Source organism: Sylvia atricapilla, chromosome 2 (genome assembly GCF_009819655.1).
Source record: "Sylvia atricapilla isolate bSylAtr1 chromosome 2, bSylAtr1.pri, whole genome shotgun sequence".
Taxonomy (NCBI): domain Eukaryota; kingdom Metazoa; phylum Chordata; class Aves; order Passeriformes; family Sylviidae; genus Sylvia; species Sylvia atricapilla.
In genome coordinates this window covers 24,101,550-24,126,034 of record NC_089141.1, presented here as the reverse complement: position 1 = coordinate 24,126,034, position 24,485 = coordinate 24,101,550, and the positions used below count along the sequence as shown (strand labels likewise).

Below are 24,485 nucleotides of genomic sequence, written 5' to 3'. Positions count from 1 at the left end.
TCATTATGTCAAAATGAGCGTTGTACCTCTTTGTTATTTGCAGTCCACTTGGGCCTGGGGTGGGGACAAAATCTTTCCACACCCTTGCTTAAAGGCATCCTTCCGGGAAAAGCATCTAATAGTTCTGCTGGGCAAAACAAGTGATGACAAAACATTATCCCTAGAGATGATCTAGGTATATCTGTTCTCCATAGGTGTTTATTGGAGAAATTGAGAAACCTACACCAATTCGTGACAGGCCTAACAGGACTGTCTGCAGGGGTATTCAGATCATCAGTTTCATGGGCATGACTCTCTGAGGGAGGAATCACTCTGTCTTCACTAAGATTTCCCCCTCAATTTTAAAACTAGCCTTCACCAAAGTCAGTGCTGAAGCAGCTCCCATGCATCTGGACTTTCCCACAAGGAGGCAGCTCCTACGACCTGCCTACAGTCCCAGCAGTCTCCCTCTCTTGCCTGTCTGAAAAGCTCATCCTCCTCCTCCCGCCGGTCCTCTTCCAGCTGCCGCCGTCCGGCCTCCTCAGCTTCCCGCATCCGCCTCTGCCTCTCAGCCAGCATGATCAAAGCATGGACCTTCTGTTCTTCCTGGAGTCTCACCAGCTCTTTGGACAGAAAATCAAGCATGTTCCCCAGTGTCCTTCCTTCTACCGTGGCCAAGTCTCTCTCCAGTGCTGACAGCTTTCAAATGAAAAATGCAAAGGATTGTGTTACAAACCCCAGGAACGTTGTATGGAGCCCCAGGACTACCACAGGCATGTGGGACAGCTCTGCAGCATCCACTCACACCAGCGACGGGACAGTCCCAAGAGTCTGGCACTCTTCATGTGTTACATGCCCTGAATGGTTTCTGCACAGTGCAGCCACGAGTACCTGCAGCCTCATGTATTGAACCTAAAATTGTACAAGTTACTAACTGCTGACAAATTCAAATTTACAGTAAGTATATTAAGTTTGCAGAAGTGCAAATGAGACCTCAAAATTTTGGGTAATGGAAAATCAGAAAGTCTGTGACAGAGCTAAGACAAGATTCCAGGTGTTCAGCATTACTGTGCCCTTCACTCCTTGCTCCAAGCACATCCTGTTTTATGGGCTGGGTATGTGTGATTGCACTACAGAAAGAGACAAGATCTACGGGGAGTTCATTATCTCCAGTATGGACTCTGAAGCCACAGGCTTTGGCAGGAGGCAATGTCTGGAACTGGCTGGGATGCTGCGTTCTGTTGAAATAAACAGGCAATTACAGACTAGACCTAAACATAAAAGTTGAAGTGGAGCTGAAATATCCCAGACAAGTAATAATAAATCAGCTTTCCAATACAGCTGTGCCATTTTCCCAGGCAGTGTTTCAAAGGAAGTGGGATTGTCAATGTTGCACACATCTAGAAGTGACAGCACTTAGCCCACAGGTGTTTCAGAAGGAAGATGGTGATGCAGTAATTGCACCACCCCACAGGGAGGGATAACATGGAACTAAAGTGCTCCCTCCTCTTCATTGCTCCAGGTGCTTTATATAAAACTGGTGTGAAACAGAAGAAAACAACTCAGAAACAGTCTTTTGTTATATATGAGCTGAAAATTTTCAACTCCTCATCTTTGACTGTTTTATGTGGAGTTTCCATCCTCGTTTGACAGGAAGCATTTCTTTTACACTGAAATGGTCAAAAACCTGAAAAAAACTGTGACCATCAACCCTACAGAACTGAGAGTCATCAGTGATTTTCCAAAATAGCCACACACATAGAAAACTCCTGCACATGCATTCCAGAGAGTTTTGAAGTTCAAAATGTTTGAAAACCTGAGCCTTGGACTGCGAACCTTCAGAGACAGTTAAAAAAAAAAAAAAAAAAAAAAAAAAAAAAAGTGAGAGTAGAGGAGGCCGATACCAGCAGAGGGGGATAGTGGCTCTCCAAAAAGGAAATTCTGAGATCAGAGGTCAATATATTTACCATTTGCTCTCTCTCCTCCTCTATGAATGTCATTATGGCGTTTGAACTGCTTTCTCCTTCACACTCACCTGGGCTTCTAGAAGTAACAGAGCACTGCAAGTTTCTAATGCCTAAGGCTTTTATTTTTCTCTTAATTCCTCACTAGAAATATTCTGTATTCCTGCATTCCACACGTAGGCTTTCTGTGCATGAGGGAGTATCTGGAAATGCTGAATGGTAAATGATAAAACACAGTCACCTGGTTCAACTTCTACTGAGATCTAAGCAGAAATTTTGTTGCTGCTTAACCAGCAGAAAACAGTGGTCTGGCTTCATCTCCACCAGGTCAACTGGCCAGGGGATGCTGTTATTGTAATATGGAAGCTGCCAAATTGCCTCCCACCTGGTCATTGAAAAAAACAGCAGAGTAGTAAAAACTACAAGAAAACTCGCAGCAATGTGACAGATACTGTATTCTCTGGAATGGAGTGAACTCTGGACAAAATTTCTTTATGATCCACTCCTGACCAGCATCTGCCATTTCATTCACTTTGCTTTGCAAGTTTGTGGCACTTTAAGGAAACAGGATGGGAATTTGCATCCCTGGCTCTCACTAGATCCTTGGCTAAGAATGGAGCCCAAAATTTCTTTGCTCTGCATACAGTGGTAGGTACCTCAATGTGTCACCATTCTAGAGTGCTGTAAGTCTTGAGCCCACCAGGATTTACAAAATAAGTTGGCTTTGGCTTCCTTTGTGAGGTTTTATGTGTGAGGAGGAGCTCGAGGGTGCCAAGCTAGAAAAGGGACAGGGAAATGACAAAGCAGTAACAAACACTCAGGAAAACATCCAACAGATGTGAGTGACAAGCACATATTGTGATACAAGATCACAGTAGCAGTCAAATGGATTGAAATGTGGGAAAACTGAGGGTCATCTGACTGCAGTTTGTTCAAAGCCCTGTAAATATAAATAAGTGCTCTGTCTGCAAACAAAGCAAGCACAGCCTGCATAGCAGCTGTGGTCAGGGTGCCTCAGTCTGTTTCTGAGAGTCCCCAGAGCCTGCAGAGCAGCGAGAGAGCAATTTTAGCCCCTCAGGCATTCAGTGCTTGGCTGTGCTAGGAGAGTTTTATTGCTATTGGGTTGCCTTCTGTGCTGTGGATAATAGAAAACATAAAAAATTAAATGCAAGAGCGTTGTGGTACTGCAAGCACAGAGTGTCTGGTCAGGACAGAGCTGTGAATCAACCTTCCCATCTCTGCAAGCAAACCTGGTGCATTTGTGAGTCCTGCTGTCGCTGTAAAGACAGTGTCATTTGCTTCTCTGCCTCCAAGAGCAGCTGTCCCTCCTCCTGCAGCGCGTGAGTGGTGCGCAGCTCTTGGATCAGATCCACGCGCTTCTCCTTCCCTTCAAACATCTTTAAAATAAAGGTAAACAACTGAGCATATTAAATGGAGACTACAGAGCAGCATGTTTTTGTCAGCAGAGCACACCCTTTTTCTCCAAGTTGCAAGGTCAGCTCTTTCCAAGACCTAGTTCTCTGTACCAAATTTGTGGTTGCATTTAGGCAAACACTACAGCTGTCAGGTAAATCTGCTACTTTTTTTTTCCTTTTTTTAAAATTATTATTATTCTGTTTGGCTTTACCCCAACTCAAACCACTGGAATGTGGAACAACACCACCTATGTCAAACGGGTAATAGTCTTCTACACATCCTGTTATAGCAGTCTCAATGCAAAGCTTCACAGTGTTTTAACATCTCCTGTGCCCTGACCTTTGTTTTGAGGGAGCCCAGCAACAGCCCAAAGCCATAAACTGCTGAAACTGCTGCCATCCCTGTTATGGGGTTATGTGGCCCAGTCCTCCCTGACACTGTTTTACTTTCAATCCTACTCTCTTCCAACAGGACTTCCAAGAGCAACAAAAGATCACTCAACCCTGCTTGCGTCATTCTCCAACTCAGTAAAAGATCCAGCAGTAGCTGGAAGAAGATTCCTAAAATGGTGGGACATTTCATGCTCTGAAAGTCAACAATCCTTCAGGGGCCTCAACCATCCCTCTTACAGATCATCACACAACTGGAGAACACTTGGGAAGTCTATGTTCCACCTCAAGCTGCTTTCATGATATCTTATTGTTTACTAAACCTCAGGGCCCTGCATGGGAACACTTCAAAACATTAAATAGCTACTGCAAGAGAGAGTATCAATTGTTCTCTTTGTGGACATGGAAACAAACCTTCAGGACTTGTCTCATCACAAGTGACAGACCTGCTTAATACCAAGCCCATGAGGCACAGCTACTGAATTAATTTTTGTGTTAGACCCCCTTCTGTTCCCCTGGAAGCAGAATGATGGGTCCTGCACATCATGGTTGTAAGCTTCAGTCACTCCTCATCTGGGGTCCAGCTCACCACCAGTGGGAACCAGAAAGATGGTATGAAATACAAGCTACCTTGCTGGCATGTGGGAGGCTTCTTGTGCCTGGGACCTTGGCATGATCATGGCAAAATGTACTTATGGTCCAGATCTAGTCTAGAATTTGCCATTTGAATAACTCTGCTATGAAGAGCCTCACTACCCCTGATTAGTGCTGTGGAAGAAAGATTGTAAACACCCTTTGTAATCACTCATTCCCAATCATTCTGAAGACTGACATAAACAAAGAGACAGAATACCATGTTCTGAAGAGCCCTGCCTCGGAGCAACTTCTGCAGACAGATCACTGCCAGGTCTGTTTCCTCTTCCTCCTGCCAAAACATAACAAATAGCCACACAATAATTAAATATTTCTTTGGAGACTGGGATTTCTGTAGATTATCTGCCTAACTATTAAACAGTCTAACTCATACTGTCTTTTGGTTGTTTCTGAACACCATTCTCCTGATTTCTAGGGAGAGGAAGATGAGTAAGAATAACATGTTTTAAATGGGATGGGGAAGAAAGGTTGTATAAATAGATTCTATTTGAGATTTTACAGGGTTTTTTGAGATGAGAACCTAATGATAAGGAGATGTTGATGGAGAAAATTACTGTATGCATTTAAGTAGTATTTGGAGCTTAAATCCAAGTTTGGAAAATGAGCATCAGCTACATTAATTTAATAGGTCAAGACACTAAGAGGACAGAATATGTGCAAGACAGCTGTTAACCATAAAAAAGGGTTTTAAATTAAAACAGAACGTATACAATTTTTCTTTTGATATTTATTCCAGTGGTGATCTTTACTGGAGTAACTCGGTAAATTTAAGACTCAGAAAGTGACGGTTTGGAAGTAAAATTAACCACAGTCCATTGTGATTTGTCTCTTTGAGAACTTCACTGGTGTAGCATTGAAAGAATGATGGGGCATGGTACTAAAGAGAATGTGACCACAGAAGGTAACAAAACAAGGGCTTATTTTAAATAGAGGAAGTAGACAAAGCACAGATGGCAGCATTTTTCCTAGGTGAGGAGTTTTCTAGTTTGGAGTTGACAGTAGGAAAAGGAAAAAGTCCATTTGGTGCCTGGGAAAGATAAAAAGAAATCTTAAAATTGGAAGCTTTTTTTTTTTTTTTTTTTTTTTTAATAAAGAACCTATGAGGTCTGCACTGACATGTGGTATTTAAGAAGCGCTGGAAAAACAGGGAAGAGTGTGGGATGAGAGAAGTTGTGTGGGCTTGAATCTTAGTTATCTGTTTTTTTCTTAGGTGTTGAAGATTGAGTTTTCCAAATGCAAAACGAAGCATTCCTGCCTTTCCACACCAGCACCCAGGAGCAGCAAAGCAGAACTAGCGAGAGGACTTGTGATTTGGTATGTTCTTCTTCTCTGGAAAGAAGGGATGAATTTCCAGTCCTAGAGAGCTAAACTCTACCACATCACCTGGCTACAGTGTGAAATGCCTTCAGGACAGTTTTGGAAATGGTGATGGCACACATACTGGTAAGCCAAACTGCTTGGTGTGATATTAACTAAGATTAGGTTTGAATTTTTATGAGGAGCATTTTTCTGTACTTCTGTTTTTAAATGCTGCAAATGATGCCTTAGCAAGTGTAATCATCAGCTTGTCCATCTGCCTGCTACAGATCAGCAGGAAAGAATGAGGGGAGATGAAAAGCCTATCATGCCTGGCAGAAAAAAAAAGAGAAATTAAGGATGTACAAGAAACTAGGAGATGGCTGCAAACTAGAGGAGGCTGGAAGAAAGTCATAAAGTAATGAAGGAATTCAGAGGTGCTCTGTGAGCTTGTTGTGGCTCTTAAGTCCATTAGAAATGACTGGAGGAGAAAAGCTAAGGATGCTTGCAGTAGTGCCTCCATTCTCTCCACTTACTTCTGGCACAGCTTCTTTCCAAGATCCTCAGTTCCAGTGGGAAGCACTTAGCAGTTGGTACTCCTATGCATGTGTGGCAGGAAGAGAAGCTTTAACAACAGAGAAGAGCCTTGTTTTCACAGCTCTTCACAGCCTGGTAGGAGAAACCTCACTTGGATTTGGCAAGGGAGGAGATGTTAGGGCTGCTCTTCAGTGGCTCAAGTGGCCTGATTTTACAGATGGAGCTTCACTGGAGAGCTCCATCTTTTATGTGTTCACACATAAAGATTCTTGAAAATAAACCAAATGTTGACAAGATTCATGGAGATGGAATTATATTGTATTTGAATTCTTTGAAAAACCCCGACTATAATCTGTAAGCACACTGTAAATTGACTAAAAGTGCTAGAAAAAAAATTTCTGATTTCTTTACATGTTACCTTAAAGTGTTTACAAATCTGCCAAACTGGTAAACCTAAACAGTGTAAACCCACCACTGCAATACAGTATCCAATGGTCAGAAGTTGGTAAAGCTGTGGAAAGCTCTCCCCAAGGACATAAGAAATTCTTGTTCCAGTCATCTTAAAATAGACTGCATAAAACATTGAATTTCATCCTGCACAAAGGAACACGGCATCATGGATGATTTAGTAAGACTTTCTCTCTTCACTTTCATGGTTGTGTGACTCTTAAATTCACGTTTAAATGGTAATTCTGTCTGATTCTTAGTACATCATGAAAATGGTATTAGTAAGAATACAAAACAGTCCACTGGGGCAATCAGCTCTTAAGTATGTTACTTTAAGAAAGGAAAGGAAGTTGCAGCTCCCCTAAAAAGTAATTTTTTCCTACAGCATATCACAGCCCCCATGACACATCATTACTGCTATTTCAATCTCTGCAGGAGAATCATTATCTGTGAACTGGTGCATGCTCATCAAACACTGCATCCTGCATGATGACAAGAGCTTCACTCCAGAAAATTAATGAAGTGCATGCTCAGTGCTAAGCAGCCAATGTCTCTCTGACTTCAGTAAGTCTAAACTTAATTGCCTCACTGGATTATGACAGTGTTGTCAGATCAGAAGGCTGGAAGCTACTGAATAATAATGATAATAGTAATAATGAAGATGACGATGATGCCTTTTTATTCCATGAGAACAAGGGAATAGCATGTCTACTAATTTATGTCTTTATAAAATAAAGTTTACTTAAGGGTTTGGCCAACAGATACTATAAATTATTTTCAAAGTTTTGGTTGCTAGTATCCTTATAGAATAGAGACTAAGAGAGTCTGAAGAAATAATGATGGCTGTTTTTAACATGGATGCACACAAAAAAGATAAAACTCCCTCCTTTCATTCCCTGGGCATTCCTTTAACAACTGTGCAGGAAACAATCAGGGATCAAGAAAAAGTGCTAAAACCAGTTCACTTACAATTGATGGTTTTTCCAGGATCAGAGTGGGCGGCTTTGGAACAGGGCTTTCTACTTTTTCACAGACAGGGGGAGGCTTCTTTGGCTCCTTGAGTTTTTTCTTCTTCTCCAGTAGTGCCTGCAAAAGAACATCCAATTTAATAAGAACATGGGTACATAGAACAGAATTAACAAGGCCAGTCCTCTAAATGCTGACTGTTGCTGACCACACTGACTACAGGGAGCTGAAAGCTTTGCAGGCTTGTGGCTTCTATCTCTTACTGCACATAAACTGAAAAACTGAGTATGGTCAGTAGATGAAGACATTCATGGGAATGTCTAAATCATGTGTAAGAAGGAAGCAGGAGTTATTTTACTGTATTTACTAATAAGTCATCAGCACTTTTGAGTCACCTAAAATGAATGAACTTCATCTATAATTCTCAAATAATTAGTTTTCTAAGAATGCTGTAATTCTTTGCCTTTAATGATAGGTAATGTTTGTTACTGTGGTTCAGAAATGTTATGCGTGTTGGGAGATTTTATGAAGAGGTGACTTGAGAGGGTATTTTCACTGTTTTGTGACAGTGAAATGTCTTTGTAGCATAGGCTCTTACTGCACAAGGTTGAACCAAATGACCCCTTCCTAGCCAAATATGTTTTGGAACTCTTCTCTGCTCATCTACAACTGCCCAGCAGCCCAGTGGCACCTACAGCAACTGTACAGGTGGACTGGGGGAAAAAGAGAAACTGTCTTGTCAAAAAACTTCCTTCTACCAAGAAAATGCAAAAGCCCATTAAGTGTGGGTTAATCTTGCTTGCAGTTGTGGCAGATGCCACACTTTGTCAGCAGACTAGAGTAGAAGTGCCACCACAGCCTCAGCTCTTTCAAGGTATTTTCAAACTGTTTAAAAAGCTCAAGTTCTGCCAATTTCCCACTGCCAGCCCCTTAGAACTAGATAATCAGATAAGCATTTCCAACTGCATGACAATGCTTGCCTGCTGCAGGACATCACACTTTGGCTTGCAAAGAAAGGGAAAAGAGTATATCCACTTAAAGCTCCTTCAAAACTATAATCCTACTACTGTATGGGTTGGATCTTTAGTCATTATTATTGAAAGATCATATTCCAGCAAGGGGAAATGTGCCTTTTCCCTTTTTCATTCTCTCTCTTTGAAACGTTCAAACACAGTATTTCAACAGGGAGGGAAATCAAAAGAAAAACTTTAGAAAAAAGTTCAGTGCTGAATTTATCTCTCCAGTAACAGGAAACTGATGGCATTTGCACAGAATTTAATTGTGAAATTAATGAAGTTTTGAAACTCCAGTAGTCATTGTACAAAAACCCTTCTTGTGTGTAGGATCTGATCTTTTAGCTCAGGATAATGAACTGCTCCAGAAAAAGAGAGCGGTTTCTAGGTGGAAGGGATAAAATACTTTATTATTGAAAGCTTCTTAAATGGTCTATGTTAATAATGCAAGAATCAGAGCCTATAAACTGCTTTTCAGCCATGTGAAATGGTTACAGCTCAAAAATGTTGAGAGATTTTCTGACCTGTGTTTTTTATGTGAAGACCTTAGAGCTGTCTAGCATGAAGATTATAACAGAGCTGGCTATGATTTATAAGAAGATTTGCATGGCAGGGCAAGGGAAGCAGAAAGAAAAAGCTGCTGTAGTTGTGACTCTTTTGAAAACAATGGGTGCTATGTTTATTAGTACAATCTCGCATTCATAAGAATTTTTCTAATAAAACTGTGGCTTCCAAAAATGTTTCCTGCTAACCAGAATAACAAAATATAACCAGACTAACAACTTCTAAAGACAAAATAAATCTGTGATTAATTCGGGTAAGAGGGAATCTTTATTAATGTAGATTTGAGATATATTGCAGCTCTTAGAAGTGGCTTTATGTTTTCATGTCAGCACTATCTAGTGCCTGCCTGGCTATCTTTACCAAGTAAAAAAATGCTTACTATTTGCTTTCTCTTATCTGATGCTTCAAATTATTTTAAGATTTTAATATAAAAGAAAAAAAAAGGGGTTTTGCCTTAACTGCTTCTGCCTAACTTAATATTACTCATTTTTGGAAACAGAGACACCGAGACTCAAGAATCACTACAAAAATACTTGGTTTTAAGAAATAAAAGTGCTACATTTCTGAGCAACATACACCAAATGTTACTGCCTACATATCACACTCCAATTTTCCTGATACAGACTACATTCCTTTATTCAGGTAGTAGCTTCAGAGTCAAGGTAGGATCTGATTGGACTGGACAGTGAAAGGACTTAAGTAATCTTTTTTCCATTCTCCTGGCAACTGCAGTGAACAGCAAATGGCATTCATGCTTTTCACCAGACACCTTGGCTTCTCAGCCACCTTCTGAGAGAAGCAGAACTCTTGACAGGATAATGGCTTAAGAAGCAACTCTCCGTTCAAAGAAGTCATTCAATCCACTCTCTAGATTCCTCCCTTATCTTCTCTGTGATCTTCTCCATTCCATAAGATCCTAGGTGTATTTGATTTTTGTGTATAGCACAAAGTATACAGTCATGGTTCTCTTTCTTCCTTTTTGGTCATAAATGATAATTGTGGGATTACAGAATCACAGGATCATTGAGGTTGGAAAAGATCTCTGAGATCATTGAGTCTAACCTATGACTGAACACCATCATGGCAACCAGACCATGGCACATAGTCTGTCTTTTTTTTCATGACCAGTCCTTCTCTAAACACCTCCAGGGACCATGACTCCACCACCTTCCTGAGCAGCCCATTCCAATGTCTAATCTCTGAAGAAATTCCTGCTAATTCCAATCTAAACCTCCCCTGGTGCAGTTTAAAACTGTGCCATTTTGTCCTGAAACTGGTTGCCTGGGAGAAGAGGCCAACCTCCACCCGGCTCTACATCATCCTTTCAGGCAGGATCATTGAGGATAGGCTGCCAACCTGCTTAGCAGTGCAGCACGGCTGCTGCATCTTGGCTGATCAAGACTGACATAAAAGCTCTCAGAGCCTGTCTGAGCATGAGCCAACTAACACTGTGTGAAGATCTGTTCTTGAAGAAATAACTGCTTAAACAGCTTTTTTTTCCTATGCTTTGAAGCCGGCAGAGATTTTCTCCAGAGACATTCTTGGCCCCTCTACTTCTCTACCTCTTTCCAGCAACCGGATAAAGGAAAACAGACATGGTGAGAACTGCACTTAATGCTGAGGTGAGAAGTTTCTGGTTCTGACTGCATCTTGATCCAACACTTTGAAATCACCTGACACTTCATTTCTCTTGAGTCACCAGAGCATAGAGGGCCTGCCTAAAGTCATGCATTGTTCTGCCCTGGGATGTCTTCTACTGCCTCCCCCACTCCTTGGTGTATTCACTTACCTAGTTGCATTTATTCCCTGCAGTAGTTATCTGTATGGGTACGTTATGTCCCTAATGCCTTGGATTTTCATACTAGGCTGTCTACATAATAGCTCTCTTGCATTCCTTAAAGCACTGTTATCTGTGTAGGCTAGGAACTATCTTTCTTTGTCCTTCTACTGATCTGGCTTAAGATAAAGATTTTTGGTTTTACTGTAAATTTTGGGTCACCCCTGTTTCTGCCATGTTCTTTTATTTTAGAGAATTATTCAAAGACTACTGAGCATACATAATACTTCTGGCAAAAGGTTTCAGGCTGGTCCTAAAAAAAGTCTGCTTCTAAAATCACTTCTTTCTGGCTTAGTTTCATGTCTGAAAGAAGCAGCTCTCATTCTTAGGACAACACAGATCCTTTTTGTAGTTACTTGGATTATTATCCCTTCTAAAAAGCTTTAAGCTTAGGAATAGTCTCAATAAGGAAAAAAAAAAAAAAAAAAAAAAAAGAGAGAGAGAATATAATGAGGAAAACTCATCCATCTTTCCTCATGTTTGGCCAGAGAAGCAAGCCTTGGAAACTTCCTTTATTAAAATGAATTACTTCTGAGGCAAATATCTAGCATTCCTCCTATATTTGTCACCTGCTTCCAGATAATCCAGGAAAAAATTAAAAAAACTCATTGTAGAGCTAGCTCTTCATGCACTTTCTGCATTTCCTAGGATCCCACTTTATTTCTAGGATTATGGGAGAGAATTTATAGATTAAGTGTGCTAGGACAGCGCTAAAAACAAGCTTTAGAATAGAAAACTGATCTGGCTACTCAGCTGTAGAAATAAGGCAAAGCAACACAATGCTCTTGTAAGATGATCCCTAATTACCTGCTTAAAACTTCTTTTCTCCTGTGTGTGATGGGAGGTTCGTTGGCACAATTGGGACTGCTTATGCCAAGTGGTCAGAGAGCTCCTCTCAGGGAGGATTCTCCTAAATTCTATTAACGCAAGTACCCTGCATGCTTTACTGCCCTGTTTATGACAGCTCCGGCAGCACTTGAGGTGGACCTGTCAGCAAGGCTCTGCTAAGCCAGAACATGCTGTAGCCATCAAACTCTAGAAATAAAAGCCTCTGATGGGAGAAGTGACAAGAACAGCACCACAGAGCTCAAGCGCTAATTAGGACAGTCATTTCTTGATTCTCTGAACAGAAAGTTTGTTTAAAAGTTCGTTAGTTTGTTTGTTTCTTTAAATTTAACAGTGGCTGAGACAGTCTGGGTGTTTCACATTGTCAGCACTTTCTGCTTGTCTGGACCAACCAGTCTGGTGTCTGTTTCTGTATATCTATAAGCAGCAGTTAAATTTTCCATCATGGATATATTTTATCACTTTTGCCTGCAAAGGGAATGGTTTGTGATTTTAAAAGAATATACATTTGGCGTTTTTGTGGTAAGGAAATGAGTATTACTTATGTTAGCCTTTCAGTTCCTATAAGTCAATGCAGACCAAGTGATCTACACTGATTTAAGAAAGAAAATGTGCAGAATTGTCTGCATTTGTTCTGCACTCCATCTTCCTTTGTCCACCAGTTTTCTTTGAAGAGATACTACTGTGTGAGCAGTCAGCATTCAGCTGCTCACACTTCTTCTCTGTGGCTACCGTTTGGACACTTCACCACAGTTTTTCAAACCATGAGGAGGATTTTAAACAAACAGAATACAATTGCTGTAACTGGAATTCAGCTCCAGAAGCTTGGACTAACATTCTGCTGACAATGAGAACCATGCTATGATGCAGATTACACAATTCCTTCTTGAATTTTATGCAAACCTACTCAAACCCCTTCAACACTTCTGTGTCTTTAAAATTACGAGTTTTTTCCTCACTTTCAAACGATTCCTGTAGCACTCAAGATTTTCTTCGAAAATTTTCTTTCTGGATAATAATGAGATGCAGTATTTCATCTTTATATGAACCATCAGAATTTAAATCTGAGATAGTATGATTGATTTTTCAGAGCAAGATCCCAATTTAAAATTCAGCAATAGCAGGTTACTCTCTGCTTTGAAAATTGATATTACATTACACTAAACCAAAAGAGCTACACTTACATATATACATACATATGTGTATATATATTATATATAAATGTAAGTGAAACTTGCCAAGCTTTACAAATTAGAGTCACTATTTTCCAAAGATACATAGATACAGCAGCCAGCCAAGAATATTCCTGATTTTACATGAAGGTAACCATCAACAGCATCACAAGAAGTGTACTTAAAAGTACATATAATTTACAAATATTGTGATTGCAGATGCAAATGAGGCACTTCTTTCCTTGGTGGTTAATTGCATATACGGACACCTCATCTGCATGAACAGTTGTGATAAATTAAGATATGCAAAATGCTATTAGCATGTTTGCAAATCAGATGCTGTTCTTAGGGAACAACAGTGATATGCATCCACCATGGTGACCTGATTTTATGAGTGAGGTCATTTTAATCATGCTTTGCTGCAGATGCTTTTACAACATGTACTTAAAATGTACTTTTTAAATAATACATAAAATTTTTAGAATATATACCCAGATTCGCTTTCTGTAATTATTGGAAGCTTGACAATGTAGCCAGTAGTGTATTATAAAATGGAGCAATGAGATTGAGAAGAGTGAGAATTTCAAACTGACATAATATGTTCCAATCTAAATACCTGGTTTGTATGAAGACAGATTTGCTTGTGCTTGTTTTCTATGGGATTAGAGTAAAACCAGGAGTGAGAGTACTGATGGGCTGAGTATCAGAGAAGTACTAGTCAGGGCTACAACAGTCTGCATGCTTGATCCATTCTGTCCTACAAGCTGTTTTACAGAATAAGAATTCAGCACAGGAAATTGTGAAGAAGCTTACACATCTTCCCAACTGCATATATGAGCAGTTCAAATCTAAGAGGAACTGACATGCTGCTGGATGCAGCTTCATACCTGGTGAACTTGGGCTAGGACTGCCTCTAGTCTTCTTGACTTTCTAATATAGCCAGTTGTAGTGAGAGCGCATTTAGGTATTGAAATTTTATTCTTGATCTGTGAGACAGAATGCTGGACAGATTCTTCCAGTTCACACAATCCTAAGATCATAATATGAAAAGATTATAATACATACAAGGATTTTAATACAAACAGTGATCAAGCAGTGCAGTGATAGGGGAAGAAACTTGAATTTTGTTAATATCTCAAGTAAGTATCTCCCTCCCACAGCTAAGTCTTCCAAAATGTCTTACCTGCAAAGGTGTTAAGATAGAAGTTTTTTACCACATAGTAGTCAGAATTGTCATCTGGGAAAAAACCAATTCGAGACAAAGGGGCATATGTTTGTGATGAAAAGTCATTATACTCTTTGATGATATCTCGTCTCTCCAGCTTTCCCATCCAATTCTTCCTCTTAGCTATCAGTTTCCTGAGCACTGAAAAGGAAACAGAAATGTGAGACGGTTCACACAAATAGTTCTATAAAAGCCGTATCTTTGTACATTCACAAGAGCTTTTGCCAGATAAAATAAAAACATGACAGACCAAAGGCTGGCTGTGCACATCGATACTGTGGATGCAACTGATTTCGTTCTGAATAGATGGTAACCTTGTGAAAATAGAAATGGCTTGTCTGAAAACTGTCTCATACCCCTCTCTTCTGTCTTTCAGACTTACTCAATGCACAGTCATGGTGAATCTTTCTCATTTTCTCTTCTTTAGCCTTCTGATGATTTTGCCACTGGTTTTTCAAGCGCACGGTATTCAGCTTACTCTGATTCTCCTCTCGCCTCTGCAGCAGCTTCTTAAAGACTTCCATTCGAACCTTCTGCAACCTTCAAGGAAAGAAAAGGTCAGGCAGTATTGAGTGTACTCTGCAGTGTTCTGTGCAAGGCTGTCACCATCAAATCCTACATACCTTTACAAATAGCACATATTGCATATCTCATATTCAATCTTTCATTTTAAAAAGGGAGTTAAGCACTGGTAAAAAGTATTGTGGTAGCAGACCTGTAGAATAAATTTAAGAAAAACATCCCTTCCCAAAATCAGGGTATTTCCACAGCAACAGAAGGCTTGTTGTACCCTTCACCCACTCCCCTAAACCTTCTTGCTCCTCCTCTATTCAGCCAATAATTAAAAGAAATAAAAGAGTATAAACGGACTCCTACTTATCTATTTCCTCTTCTCTATAGGCCCACTCCTTCCTTTCCATAGCCTCCATCATCTTCAACCTCTTTGCGACGTTTGAGGGACTGTCCATGGGTGGCAGAGCTGCTTCCCAAGCACGCTTTTCCCGGATGCGGTCAATGATCTCCATCTCGGCCTGTCCTGCTGGCAGTCCATGACCTTACAAGGACAAGAAGCATGAGCTCTTTGGGAGATTGGCAAATCCTACGAATAGTCACCACCAAAAAGTATGAGAGGGCTGGATGGGCACAGGCCCATGTGTTAAACACAAGCGGAACTGTCAAAAGCCAGAAGGAAATACTTCTATGGCCAGTGAGATTCTACAGTGTGAGGCATGGTAGGACCTGCAGTGCACATTAACACTGGCACTCCATTCTTCTGCTGCAGGCTGCAAAGGGAGATAAGCTTTTCTAGGAAGATACTTTCTGAGAATGAGCACTTTCTTTGGCATGTGTAGTGCCCATCATTGTTACAGGTGAGACACTGGAAGATGAGGATCACAGGTATATTCCGGGGCAGCAGTCTTCACACTGTTTTTTTTAAATAATGTTCAACTCAGAGCACCTGAAGAACAGTGGGTAGATAGAAAAACTGCTCCTAATTCACTTTTGTGAAACCTGACTTTTTATATTGAATAGTCTTCAAAACTCTTCATGAAATCCCCAGAACAGCACCATTAGGTAGGCAAACATCATACTTATTTTAGAAAGAGAAAAAATAATTGCCCCAAATTCACACAAAAAAGGACCACCAAAGCCGGCAATAGACTTGAAACTTGACATTGAAAAGAAAAGGACTTCCTGCTAAAGAGGCGACATGACTATTATAATTTATCCTAATTTCACAACTTACCCCAAGTGAGTGTAGCAAGTGTCAGAATTTCAGGGACTGAGGCACTGCGAACTATATATTCAGGGGAATAGGGATCTGTCTGTGCTTCACCATCCCTGTAATCTGTCTGTGTCGCCAGAGTTCGGAACATGAGGCATAGGACCTGGCTGTCTCCTGCACCTCCTGACTGGACATGCGGCTCTGTCCTAAAACGAGGTGCAAGATGAAAGAAGATTGGTCACATTCATTAAAAAAAAACCTCCAAGCAAACAAACCACAAACACATCAGTCAAAGGTGGGAGTCTTAAATGGTTTCAGTTTATCTCAACATTATTCCCATTGATGTTAACTCCATTGTCTTTAGTAAAAACAGACTGAGGCTACACTGAGTCTGAAATACCCTCCTTAAGTAAATAATCCAGAAATCTTCTAGTTTCAGCTCTCATGATTATTACACACAAATCTTCCCTATGTATCAGTTCTAAAGCATTGCATTTAATAGACACAAAGTCGTTGAAGTAACATGAAGTAGGACTGCTTCAATTTAGTTTACATGTCTCTTTCCAACAGTTCCAGAATAAAAATTTAACTCTGATGTAAGCAGGTGCAATTTCCACTGACTCTACAGGGAACTGAATTTTATTACATGAAATTTGATCCTCGCTGAAAACCACAGTAGACTACATCATGGATGCTCTACATCTCTGAGCAGCATTATATCTATCACGGAGATTGTAATAAAGTATCAGAAAATTTTCCAACAATATTGCTCTACTAGAGAATCTTCTTTGCAATGGTATTACTTCTAGAATCCAGAGACACATAGCTTTCTGCTTCAAGCCTCACACTGTTAACACACTAGAGTCACATCCTTTATTCACAAAGCACTACTTATAAAGTGCAATCAAATTCTGAAACAGTCCATCACCTGTTTCCTCCAGAACTCTTAATGATGAGAACAGCACCTTACCTCTTAACAAGCTTTTCCTGTTGGTTCATTATGAAAAAGAGTGGTCACCAGCTAGATAGTTTCCTGATCTCTTTCTGGTGACATGTTACCCATCACAACAGCAATTCTCCACAAGTCACTACTTACTCTGTCTTTGTAGGAACAACATCTTCTGGGACACCTGCTGGAGGTACTTTAGAAGAGCTGAGAGGTCTGAAAAGAGAGAATGAAAGTAATACACGGATAAGCCTAAAAGACCATTATGGTTAAGAAAAACTGCAGTCCACTAAATTCAGTGGAGTTAATCCTGATCTTCCACAGCTGTGGTTCTTTTAATTCCATGTTTAAGAATTGTGCCTAAATAGTAAAAAACTCTGTCATAGCTAAGAGGAACAGAGGAAGTTTCACCAGTAGGACTGAGTGTTATTCTTAAGTCAAAGCAGAAAGTGGAGTTGCAAAACAAGAAAATTACTAAAGATAGCTTTGAGTGTGTTCCTAACTTTTGTGTTTCACTAATTAGCTTATTTTTTTCACCCCACTTTAATTTTTTTGGAAGAGTTGTGGGTTTTTTTAATAACTGCTTGAAATCCTGAAATTCATTCCTAAAATCAGCTGATAAGCTAGTTCGGACTTATCTAATTTTATTGTTTTCTTTTTTGCAATACTTTATGAGATGTCTTGAAAGTGATGTGGGCTCAGCTACATATTAATAATTCCTTCCTAGGCATTCTCATAGTTTGCACATTGCAGTTCTCTACCGATTTCCCTTAGCCTTTGGGAGACTTTGAAGCTTAATTTCATATTGCAGAAGATAACATCGTCTTTGTTCTTTTAAAACTGCTGATAAAGGAGCCATAATAGACTTCAACTTATTAAACTTGGCAAACTTTTTATATTTAAAATGGACATAGTGGCCAATAGCTGCTGAGTAAAATAGTGAATGCCATTCAAAGTGTATGTGACTAAGTCAAGAATGTTTATTTGGTAGCTGTTGGTTCAGATCTCGAGTCCATTGCTGACCTGCAGTCTTTCTGGAAGGAGAAGAGCAGTCCTGCAGTAGGGGATATGGATGAAAAGTTAATCAAGGCTTCCCTTTGCTCCTTTTCTGCTCCTGGCAGAAACTGGAAGTTAAAAGGTTCCTTCTTAAAAAAACACCTTTCTAGGGGTCTGGAGAACCACATTTGCTTTGTAAATATCTTCCTTCTTTGCACAGGATGGTCTACAGCCCAAAGCTTTCTTATTAAGTACAGAATGTCTGATCTATTTGCTTATATGGTAACTCATAACTGAAAATCCTGCTGTGAATTTAAAATCATGGTGTGAATTTAAAAAGATTAAATAAAAAATGTCTTAAAACCTTGTGTTTTAAGATCTGGTTACTATTAAAAGTTTCCATAGCAGTGATCAAAGAACTGAGAGAAAATACAGAAAAAATAATACTTCGGCCTTTACATAGGTGCTCTTTAAACTGCACAGAAACAAGCTGAACCCTGTTTCAAATCAGTTTTTTTCTTACTGTCCAAAATATTTGTAGCGATTCCTTCCATCAACTTCAGGATCTTCATACACAATCTGAGGTATCTGAGGAGAAGCTTGACCTCTGAAAGCCAAAGTACAGGATATCATTTAGGAAGTACATTCAGAGCAGTTACGTTTTTCCTTATGCCTTTTTTTTCTCTCTCTCCCCTCTGGCTGCACTATCCAACATGCACACTACAAATTCTCCTCAAGCCTCACACTTTTACAAGCAATTGTAGCTTGGTTTTTTTCATACTTACCTATGTAGCAAAACACTTTGACACTTTATGTGTCTTTCCCACTATATGTGGTCAAGAAATGGGTCTGTGCTGCCATTATTAAAACTTTCTCATGAGCTTGTTATGAAAAAGATTAACCCCTTGTACATGCTTGACTTTGTCCCTTTATTGGAAGTGAGAGGAGCAAACTTATAGTCTTAAGAGTGACACACTTTCCAAGTATGTGCAAAGATGCAGAAAGAGCAAAGGAGAAGACACTTTCTACCTTTGAAAAGCAGGTAAAGATACTTCGAGCAAATGTTTAAAAATTTACAATCAGCAATTTCAATTTGAGTTCTCCAGTAAAGGAGAAAAATTAGGACAATTGTGGGAATGTTTCAAAATCTATGCTGGAACAACCATATCTTTTGCAAGAACGCTTCATTTTTTTTCCTCATTTTGAATTTAAATTAGGCAGATTGTTTAAATTTTTCACTATAACATATTGGAGGGTTTTCTTCAAGGCTTTGGAGGATCATGTGGAAAACTTCATTAAGGCAGTCAGTGAGATAATGGGTAGAACCGAGAAATTTAAAAGCTATACATCAGGATTGCTATTTGATTTCATGACAACTTCTCAACTGCAGAGTTGTTAAAGACAAAAACCAGAAGTTCTTCCCAGAGAAGTTGTGGATGCCCCATCCCTGGAAGTGTTTGGGACCAGGTTGGATGGAGCTCTGAATGAAAGATGGCCCTACCCATGGCAAGAGGACTGCAACTACATGATCTTTAAGGTCCCTTCCACCCCAGGCCATTCTATAATTCTATGATTATTTTATTTCCTTGAGCTACATATATGGCAAGTCCTGAAGATCAGGTTTTCTATAAGACCATTTTTGGCAGTTTGTACAAATTCTGACCTCAAGATTTATGGGCTTGAGGTGCTGGGTTGGTTGCCGATGCCTAATTTTCATTACAAAGGTATATTTACAGAGATACAATTAACAATATATGACATTGCTTGACAGCTGCAATCAGAACAGAGGATGACATGCTGAGATCAGTTGTCTTCCAAGGCCTCACCTAATTCCTGCAAACTGTGCTGTGGAATCTGGGGAGGCACAGTATGGCTACCTGGCACAGGAAAGCTTAGAGTGAGATGCTTCATTAACCTCCTGTGACACACAATTTACTGCCAAGGTAATTTTAAAGTCATCTCTTCCCAAGGCTTTCAGTCATATCACATAAGAAAAGAGAAGGGAATATTTTGAGATGCGATGTTGTAACCTGATACACTTGCTCAGCACTAATCAACCTATTATTGTGAAGTTGTGTTTGTAATTCAAATGACTTAATTGAGCTGATGGCTAGTTCCACTAGCTGACTCTTTACATATCAGACTGTTGCTCCCTCCAGATGGATTTGTGTTTCATTCAGCACAGGTGGGCACTTATTCTTATGATCTAACTTTATTAGCATAAACTGTTCATCCTATTACAGCATAGTTATAGGCACAATGGGAACCCACGGAAATAGCCCTTTTTATTCCACAGATCCTGCCTCTTGCATGTCCTTGACTTATATATGCTGACTTTGCTGAAATAAATGAGCATTTATTCCCAGTAACCTTGCAGAGGCAATGCAACTACTGTGAGGACAGCTGGGAAATACTCTGTCTTCCATATCTGCAGCACTGTCAATCAGTGCAGGCTGAAACAGAGGGGATGTATTTCTCATTTTTTGTTAATTGCAAGACATTTTGCAAATACATGTTGTTGAAATATAAATCGACTTTAAAACAGTGCAGGTGTCAAGTTGTTACAGAATTGCAGGCAAAAGGTAAGAAGCCCTGAGGTGTTCAAGTGCTAGGGACAGTTTGAAACACTGAAAATAGTATGAAGGAAAAAATACTCCAAATTTTTTTTTTTTTAATTATGGAAATGAAAAGAATACATCTTTGAACAAAACCAGGTGTGAAATCCACTGTATCACTCTTGAGCATCTTTGATTATTGTCCAGCATGTGGCAGAACTCAGTTACCGGCAACTCCAGAACAAGCACCATCTGAAAAGCCCATGGTCTAAAGTTAGTTGCTTAAAGCAGAAAGAACCTTTGAAAACAAAAAACCTAGGGTGATGCCTGCAGTCTTGAATGCAGCGACAAGAGGATTCTAAGAAATCCTGTGGTGTGGCAAAACACATAAACTTTTTTAATATCCGCTGAACCAGAACCCAAATTGTGACACCAGGAGAAAGCTGGTTTCTCAACTAAGAAACCCCTGTATTAAAAATGTGGTGCCCTGGTTCAGGCCCCAAGGACCCTGGAAGGAGCAGCAAAAGCAACCTAACCAGCTGCAATAGCATGGGACTAAAATCAAAGAGCTCCCACTGAAGTAATACACATGAGTCACTGAAGTCTTCCTAACTCATCTGATCTGTAAGAGATTGAAATAACTCACTTCTTTTTCATGGCAACCACTGCAAAGCAGATAGCACAGGGATGAAGGAATGTGCAACATCCATCCTGTAAGAAACAGATGGGTAACCATACTCCACAACAGCTGCAATCTCTTAATTTCAAGGGAAATATAAGTAGGAGCAAATTGCAGTCATCTCCACTTCAGCGTGCATGGCTTTTTGTTGGTTTTGTTTGTATGTTCATTTTAAATTATCCAACCATGGAACACTTACACAGCAAGCTGCTGAAGAGCCTCCAGGCGCTGCTGAGCCCTCCATCTTTGAGCAATATACGTAGGCATGGGATTTTTGCCCTTGATGCACAAATTGCAGCCTGGGAAATGAATCAGTCCAGCAGCCATGCTTCAGAATATCGGTGCATTCACCTAGCATTTGTGTGGACACAAAGAAGAGAGGCTGTAATTTAGACACTTCAAACAGCACTAAAGAGATCAGAATTCCAGCCTGCTGCGATTTACAGGACTGCACATTTGGGATGGGGAAAGAAGGCGGCATACGTATGCTAACGATGTCAGCTAGTTAGATGGTTCTTCTCAAGATGTGGAGCATACCAGACTAGCAGCAGATGCACAGATTTGTCTTCTGGCTGTTTTCCAGTGCTAAACTTATACTGAAAACCAAAGGGTCTAACGGTTTGTTACATAAAGAAGTTGGTGTGCAGTAACTGTGAATGTGCAGCAATGTGAACTTCTAGCACATTACCCCATGTAACTCCCTCCTATTTCTAGTGCTCTAGAAATTAAGTAACATATTCCACTGGCAGGGTAAAGTTACATTATTTTATACTGGAACGATTTTAGCATTTGTTAAAAATATCTCAAAGGGAACTAGCATAGAAAAACTATCACATTAAACATCTACATGCTTCCTTTTAAGGACTAATTTCCCTGGGTAGATATGCCTTAAATTGCTAAATTTATGGTTGCCAATAAATCTTTGCAATCCTAAGAGATGTAGCTCTATTGGCTCGAGCTTCTGTAAAGACTGAAATCAGAATTGAATTGTGAATTGCCCCTTTGATTTCAGCAGGTGCTAACTCAAATGCATATAGGTGACATTTCAAGTACTCACCAGAATCTAAGACAGTGTCAGTTGATGAAGATCTAGGCACCCTACCATGAGTAGCTGCTTGCTGTGCGTGAAATTGCATTTTTGTTCCATTTCTCTTCAAAAGGAGTTCAACTTTTGAGAGTTTGGAATACCCTATGAACTAACTAACAGTATCACAACCTCTGTCCATCCCAATTTGTGAAGCTACAGATTAAGGATTCAAGGATGTAGGGTTTTGAATTGCACATTATGTATTTGCTGACTGATTCTAAAACATGTTTTATGCAAGAGTCTGCCACCACACCCATCTGACCATTACACCTGTGACATGACAACTTTAGTGACAGGATGCCTGTTTACCTCATCTGGCCTGAACTGTTACCACAGCCGTATTGTTGCAAGGGTCTCTCTGATGACAGGCAATGTTCCCAGCTCTGTGTGCATGTCTCTCTATGAAGAGGCAGACTAATATTTTTTTGTTTTCATGTAGATATAAGAAATAATCAGAGATAATGGAGTTAGAGATATCCAACAACATTGTTAAAAAAGAATAGAAAAGCTCCATTACTGGAAAGCTACTCAGGGCTTTTCTCCTTGCTGTATGGCAATGAAGTCTGAGTTCAGAGTATCTGCCTTGCAGCCTCAGTCACATGCATACCTTCAGGAGGACTCTGTTTAATATCCAATTCATTGTGCAGTTGCACCCAATCTGTTTTCCTCTGGCATTCTACCTGTATGCATCCCGTGCAGCTATCAATCACTGCTGTCTGAAGATGCTACTGCAACCCCCACAGACATGCCCTAGCTGGTTTTAAACTAGCTAAGGGCAATACTGACAGCAGGGGAGCAGTAGGAAGCTAAGCACGGACTAACTAGCTAAGGATTGGCTAGGAAGTTCAACTCTGCTAATTCTGTATGAAGAATTAGCATGGATTTGCAGTTTTTATTGGCCACTTAGATGTCATGAAATATTTCATTTTAGTCTAAGTAGGCTACATTGATTCATAGCGTAAGCATATCCCAAGGTAAGTAAGGAACTGTGGAAAATGACAGCTCTGCTTGAACAACAGCCCAGCAGCTGCTCACTTATTTTATTACAACTAAGTAACATATTCAAGCTATAGTTAAGCATTTGTTATACATAGTTATAGCACTTAAAGACAGTGTATTAAATATACTGACACACAGCTTAGGGAATTCCTCAGAACATGAAGCTGGGTATTTCTAGGCTGCTGTTACACAGTCACCATAGGCCAGCAATCATGGCTACCACCTGTGTTGTCTTGTTTTGGATAAAACTTCTTTCTCTGCTCTGTATTTGGCTGTTCTAAGGGAGTAGCTTAGGACTGAGACAAAGTTTCTACCCATGTGTATGCAGAAAAAGACAAGGCGAACATGTGAGCTGCCTTTGGCCAGCACCTACCACTCTATCACCAAGTTGAGCGTGGACGTTTGATTCTGGAGGATCCTTCTCACTTCACAGCGTGTCCAAAGACTCTGAAAGACATGTGAAAAAATGGAACTAGTTACATATTTGAGGAATCAGCACGAATCATCAGGCTCCACTTCCCTCTTTAAAAGTCTGTCTATAAGAAAGTATAAGACAAACTAGGAAGAAAGAACTGAAATATATGTCTCTGTTTCAAACAGACGTCACCATCATGCAAATGAGCCTCAGAGATGAAATGTACTGTTATGTGGAAGATACAGGTGAAAAATCTAGTAAAAAATCTGCTTTGGAGGCCTCGTCAATTTCAACAGAAAACACGATGACACGAAACATTAAAAAGAAGGCATGATGCAATGGTAATCAGTGGAAATACCATAATATACATGATGCTTGCCCTCTGGGACACAGAGCTGGCTTTGCTCCAGCAAATGTTTCATGGTCCCAGTTTCATTGGAGCCACCAAGCCTTACCGCTTGCCCACTGCTCGGGCGGCACCCACCTTGTGCCGGGCCCGGCAACAGACCCGGGTCCGCGGGGCTGGGGGTCACTGGGGAAGGGATGGCCCCGGGGCGAAAGGCAGGCCCTGGGGAAGGGAGGGCCCTGGGGCGAAAGGCAGGCCCTGGGGAAGGGAGGGCCCTGGGGGTCACTGGGGAAGGGAGGGCCCTGGGGCGAAAGGCAGGCCCTGGGGAAGGGAGGGTCCGGGACAGGGGGTCACTGGGGAACGGAGGGCCCTGGGACGAAAGGCAGGCCCTGGGGAAGGGAGGGTCCGGGACAGGGGGTCACTGGGGAAGG

At 40.5% G+C, this 24,485-nt stretch overlaps 1 protein-coding gene across 1 annotated transcript in view; it reads right to left on the bottom strand.

The window, feature by feature from the left end:
- Window positions 1–23,842, bottom strand: part of CFAP91 (cilia and flagella associated protein 91) — a 29,842-nt gene extending 6,000 nt beyond the window's left edge. Inside the window, exons 1-13 of the mRNA XM_066341009.1 lie at window positions 23,667–23,842; window positions 21,407–21,558; window positions 18,497–18,580; window positions 17,128–17,193; window positions 16,053–16,237; window positions 15,182–15,359; window positions 14,688–14,845; window positions 14,264–14,446; window positions 13,968–14,110; window positions 7,652–7,768; window positions 4,602–4,673; window positions 3,194–3,340; window positions 457–678 (exon numbers count right to left, since the gene is read on the bottom strand). Of these exons, the coding sequence (XP_066197106.1) occupies window positions 457–678; window positions 3,194–3,340; window positions 4,602–4,673; window positions 7,652–7,768; window positions 13,968–14,110; window positions 14,264–14,446; window positions 14,688–14,845; window positions 15,182–15,359; window positions 16,053–16,237; window positions 17,128–17,193; window positions 18,497–18,580; window positions 21,407–21,534 (1,683 nt within the window). The 5' untranslated portion in view covers window positions 21,535–21,558; window positions 23,667–23,842. The remainder of the gene's footprint in view (window positions 1–456; window positions 679–3,193; window positions 3,341–4,601; window positions 4,674–7,651; window positions 7,769–13,967; window positions 14,111–14,263; window positions 14,447–14,687; window positions 14,846–15,181; window positions 15,360–16,052; window positions 16,238–17,127; window positions 17,194–18,496; window positions 18,581–21,406; window positions 21,559–23,666) is intronic.
- Window positions 23,843–24,485: the final 643 nt, after the last annotated feature.